Source organism: Atta cephalotes (genome assembly GCF_000143395.1).
Source record: "Atta cephalotes unplaced genomic scaffold scaffold00014, whole genome shotgun sequence".
Classification (NCBI taxonomy): domain Eukaryota; kingdom Metazoa; phylum Arthropoda; class Insecta; order Hymenoptera; family Formicidae; genus Atta; species Atta cephalotes.
The window spans coordinates 1,180,879-1,186,197 of record NW_012130078.1 but is presented as its reverse complement, the minus strand read 5'-3'; the positions used below and the strand labels follow the sequence as shown (position 1 = coordinate 1,186,197).

Here is a 5,319-nt window from a genome sequence, read left to right as displayed (position 1 = left end):
TATATATATATATATATATATATATATATATATATACACATATATACGTATCATAATTCAGACTTTTATCATTTATAGTCACAATATCATTCAGATTAATTATCAAATTTCAGATTAAAATTAATTAAACCATTCGAAAGTTTTAGATAATTTCATGATTGAATTATATAATTAATTAATCATACCAATTCAATCATACCATTAAAATTATACCATTCTAAAACTTTCGATTGAGTTAATTTCTTAATAAGGCTATTATTCTGATATGTATATACAAATTATTGCATATACATATTATATTGCAATGTTGCTGTAATGTTACATTACAATATTTTCGCAAGCAGACATTTTACTGTTGCTGCAACATTTGTTTCTACAATCTTGCAGGAAAATATTACTGCAACGTTGTTGCAATCTTGCTCTATAGGAAATTTATTAAATTATTTCTTCAATTTTAATTAATGATATTTAAAATTATTGCTTTCAAAGATAATCACAAAAAATTATTTATTATCTTTTATTAAATTTTCTCATATATTTATTATTAAAATTATTATTATTTTTATTTGGACTGTTTTATATGCCTTTTCCCGACATACAAATTCTCATTATAGGTAATATAACTATCAAAAAACAACACTTCATCCTCTTTCCATTTAACATTTTTTTTCGGCTATCAATTCTCAACCTAATATTTGACGAATATAAACTTTTCTTACTATAAAAAGCAACTTTCAAATTTAAACTTCCCGATCTTTAGGAGCATGGCACACAAAAAAATTTAAGTAGTAAAATATAAGCTTTAAGTGAATTGATCAATTACGGTAGAGTCCGTAAAGCCATAACGTAAACAGTAACTAATCCAACATGTTGATTTCCTTACGTTTTACTGCCTTAAGTTTTGTGTGTGTTAAGCAGCGTCTACAATGAAATTTTAAGGCGTAAAACTTAAACTTTAAGTTTTAAGCCATAAAAAAAATTGATCAATCATAGTCGATTGTTCTCCAGACATTCGACTATAATTGATCAATTTCTTACAACTTAAGGTTTAAAGCTTAAGTTTTACGCCTTAAAATCTCATTGTAAATGTCGCTTTATGGCTCTTACTCTTTGAAACTTAAAAATTCAGCCAACTTTAGTTCAGTAACACTGAGAATATACAAATTTTCTATGCAAAAATGAGAGATTAGCATGTATTTACAGCTTAAAACATACATAAATAAAAGAGGCATTGCCTACATTTGCCCATGGCTCGCGCTGATGCAAACATCTGTTCTCTGAGAGAGAAAGATAGTAAGGAATAAATGTTCTCAATGCGCCGGCGTCGATTCCTTGTTCAAGTATTGAGGTCGAGAAGCAATTGTGAGCAGCAGGAATGAGGAACAGACACTTTACCAATATTTCCGTTACTATCTTTCTCTCTCACACAGATTTTTGTATCAAGCTTAGTGTTCTATTCTCTTTCCTTTATGTTTTAAGATTTACAGTCAAAGGGTCAGGATGCGATTACATATAGCACGATACACAGTACTAATTAGATAACTATAGGAACTGCAAACAGTGCCGCTTTTTTTGTCCTCTATTACATGTAGTCTGATAAACGGCACGGACCAATGACAAATTCACATTACTAAGCACTTTTTAATAGAATTAATTGACCGCATACCGCGCTGCATGTAATCACGCCCTCAGACTCCGTTTTTTTAGAGCCAGCAAGTTCTTCAATTTCCAGTCCCAAAGTCATGCTAAGCCCTGAGAATTTCTTTAATACTATCTCGTTTTTGTACTTGAATAAAAGAAAATCATTTTTTGTTGAACAATGTAAAATGAAATACAATTTGATTCCAAGCAATATAAAAACGAGGTACAGAATAAGTATAAAAATGTATAAAAATGACTGGTCGTTTATTATGAAATTTCAAAATTTCGATCATCTAAATTACTTATTCTATTACACGAGTACGTTGATATTTATATTATTCAAGACTTTTAGTTCTGGCACATTCAGGTGTTGGATATACATGCGGAAACAATGATGAGTGGAGAAGTTTAGTAAGAAATCGCGCAAATACTGGCCAAGATTCAAATGATATATAGAGTCCCGCAATAATTCTGGATCTTTCTCATCATCATTATCTTCATCTGTACCTCCAAAGTCTATAAAGAAATCATATTTAATAACATTCTCTTACTAATAATTCCTAAATTTTCACGCAATTTATAGATATTATTTATATATAACTTACGTAAAATATTTGCACTTTCATTTCCGGGATCTATCAATTCATCATCTTCTTCATCCTCATCATCAGAAACCTGGATGTTGATATAAAGGAATATTTTAATCAAATTTCGCATATTACTTTGATAAAATAAAATAATAAATAATGAAAGATTAGGCAAAAATATAAAACCACGATACTTACTTCTGTATCTTGGCTAGCGCTAATGACTTCGATGTCATTCGACAATTCGTTGATTATTACTTTAAAAATTTTTACAAGTACAGGCACCGTAGTCCATTCGTAAGGCTGCGATTCAGCTTTGCTTCTGGTCCTCACACCATCTTCGATTCCTGTATATTCCCAAATTATAATTCGCTATTTTGAGAAATATACAAATATTTTTATAAAATAACTTTGCCATGTAGTAAGTCAAATCACCGCAGTGAATGAGAATATTATTGTATGTAATACCTTTTGAAAATTCTTACGTAACATTAAAATAATAATAAAAAAATTAATTCAATTATATATTGCCGGCCAAAGTTTGAGCCATCATATAAAATAAATTTAAAAATATTCTATACAAAGGAAGATAGAAATTTTCGAGGACTTTGCTATCGCGCGTGGATGTTTTATTTCGATGTTACCTTACATATTTTTCTTCGCAGAAGCGAAAAAATAATCATTATACTATAATAACGCCAGAAAAGAGAAAAATTGGTACATTAAAATAAAGTTAATAAAATCCTTATTCGTATCGTTATGAAGTCACTGTCATTATGTTTCAATAATTTATTTATGAAATTAATTCCAATATTCCATAATTGGATCAAATACGAATAATTTTTGCACCACAAAACGTTAATAAGATTACATCTTTCATTATAACATTTGTCATCTTGGTATCATTTTCTTCATTTCAAACGGTGCAATATTTGAAGTACAGAAATCGATACCGAGATGATAAATGTTAAAAGTTTGTTCTTTTTAGCTAAAATTCCACCTTGAGAAAAAAAAGAGAAAAGATGAACCGTTCAAGAAGTTCAGCTAAAAAGAACAGACCTAAAATGAAAAATATTTGTGGTGCAATTATTCGCATTTGATCACATTTGGAATTAATTTCATAAATGAATTATTAAAGCATATAACTGATTTTATAACGATGCGGATTTTATTCACTTTATTTCAATGTACCAATTTTTTCTTAAATCTGGCGTTATTATAATGATTATTTTTTATTTCTACGAAAAAAAATATATAAAACAGAAATAAAACGATCTCCGAGCAGTAGCCAAACCCTCGAAAATTTCTACCCTCCTTTCAAGAAAATGAAGTCATGAAGTCACGATCATAAAACATTTTCCAAAATTCAGACTATTTTAGATGGATGGAAATTTTCTATCAGAAAAAAATTAATGAATTTATAAGTAATTAGTAGATTAGTAAAAAAATGATAAATATTCTGTTTAGGGGAGTTCCTTTCAATGATCTTGATTTTGATGTATGTTGTCAAGGTCATGACGCTGAATAACTTCCAATAAATTTTAGCCGTCGTTCGTTATTCGTTAAAAAGTTATTAAAAAGAAAAATTTTAAATATCTCTTTTATTTATTGTACTATAGAATAAAAATTCTCTACTTTAAAATAGATTTTTTGCTTTAAAAACAAAAATTTTATTTGAAAACGTTATTTTTTTAATATAATTTTTGTTTTCATCACAAGGTGTTTCAGCCACAGAAATAAAGTTAAACTTTAAAAGCATATTCCACTCATTGTAAGGCTAAAAAGTCATATAAATATGGATTCGAAAATGCTTCCTTTCCAAGTTATAAATATTTTTTTATTTTATACTTAAGATAATTCGAGAGAAGATATCAAGGGGGAAGACGCCACTTTGTTTATAATTTTTTTATAGAACATGCGGCCATTGGCCATACTGACTGTGCAAAAACGTGTGGTAGACAGTTACGCAGTTATTGGCAGAGATGAACATGTTCATGCCAAAATTGATTAGTAAAGATATACAGAAAGATTATACAGAATACGAAAAGGTAGGTGGTGAAACATATTCTTTGTAATATTTAGTATGTTAACAGCTAAGTCTATATTTCGATTCTTACTGTAAAATGATATATGAGCAAAATGATATGCGGTTTTTAATCAATGTTTCTTGGATCAATATTTCATATGGATATAGATTACAATTTGTAATATTCTTATATAAAAGTTGCAATAGGGAGTTTGAATGAAAAAAATAATACATTTTTTTTGTTTATTATAGAAATATACATTATTATAAATTTATAATAAAATTTGTAATTTTTAACAATAGGTAGGTATCAAAAAACTAAAATAAAGTTTAATAATATTTGAAATTTAAAAAAACAATTTCGATTGACTAACACTAACACACTAAGTGCGTGACGTCACTGCAATAAATCGTCTACAACCATCTGCTTACGCTGGAAGGCTAAAGCGAAATCTTAAAATTTTCTTCTTAAAAATCTCTTTTTAATTAATAATATTAAAATAAAATGCCAAACCAACTAGATCCAGGATTCATTAAAGTCGATTTAACGAAACCACAAATAACTGTATTTATGATTTGGGATATTGTTGTGACGAGTGATATAATACTCTAGAAGTTCGAGGAATAAAACCAACTTTGTAAGTATATTTTTATTATTACCGTAGTAATTTTTTTCAATTTTATTCTTTATCTAAGCATAGATAAATATTAATGTATCTATCATAGATCATCAAGAGAAAAGTACTGACTTCGTTATAATAGAGTATAACCTATAGGTTGTGTCAGCATCAAACAGGAAGGTTCTATTTGTACAGTAAAAGGAAAAAAATCTGCCCTTTCTCTGAAAACAGAGTTCGACAAAAAGATTATATTGTAATCTGTATTGTCGACGAAGAAAAAGAAATAGTTCAACATATAGAATGCCTGAATGTGCAACATCAGAAGATCAAAAATATTTGAGAGTAATAGTTTAAAAAAATACTAAATTTTTATTTCATAAAAGTAATAATTCAATAAACAGTCGTTCGAATATCCTTATAGAATAGTTATTTGCAACTTTTAAAA

The 5,319-nt window shown here is 28.0% G+C and overlaps 1 protein-coding gene across 1 annotated transcript in view; it reads right to left on the bottom strand.

The window, feature by feature from the left end:
- Nucleotides 1-1,895: 1,895 nt before the first annotated feature.
- LOC105617750 (importin-9) overlaps nt 1,896-5,319 on the bottom strand; it is a 35,538-nt gene continuing 32,114 nt past the window's right edge. The window contains exons 10-12 of the mRNA XM_012199303.1: nt 2,427-2,575; nt 2,247-2,316; nt 1,896-2,157 (exon numbers count right to left, since the gene is read on the bottom strand). Coding sequence (XP_012054693.1) covers nt 1,952-2,157; nt 2,247-2,316; nt 2,427-2,575 — 425 coding nt within the window. The 3' untranslated portion in view covers nt 1,896-1,951. The remainder of the gene's footprint in view (nt 2,158-2,246; nt 2,317-2,426; nt 2,576-5,319) is intronic.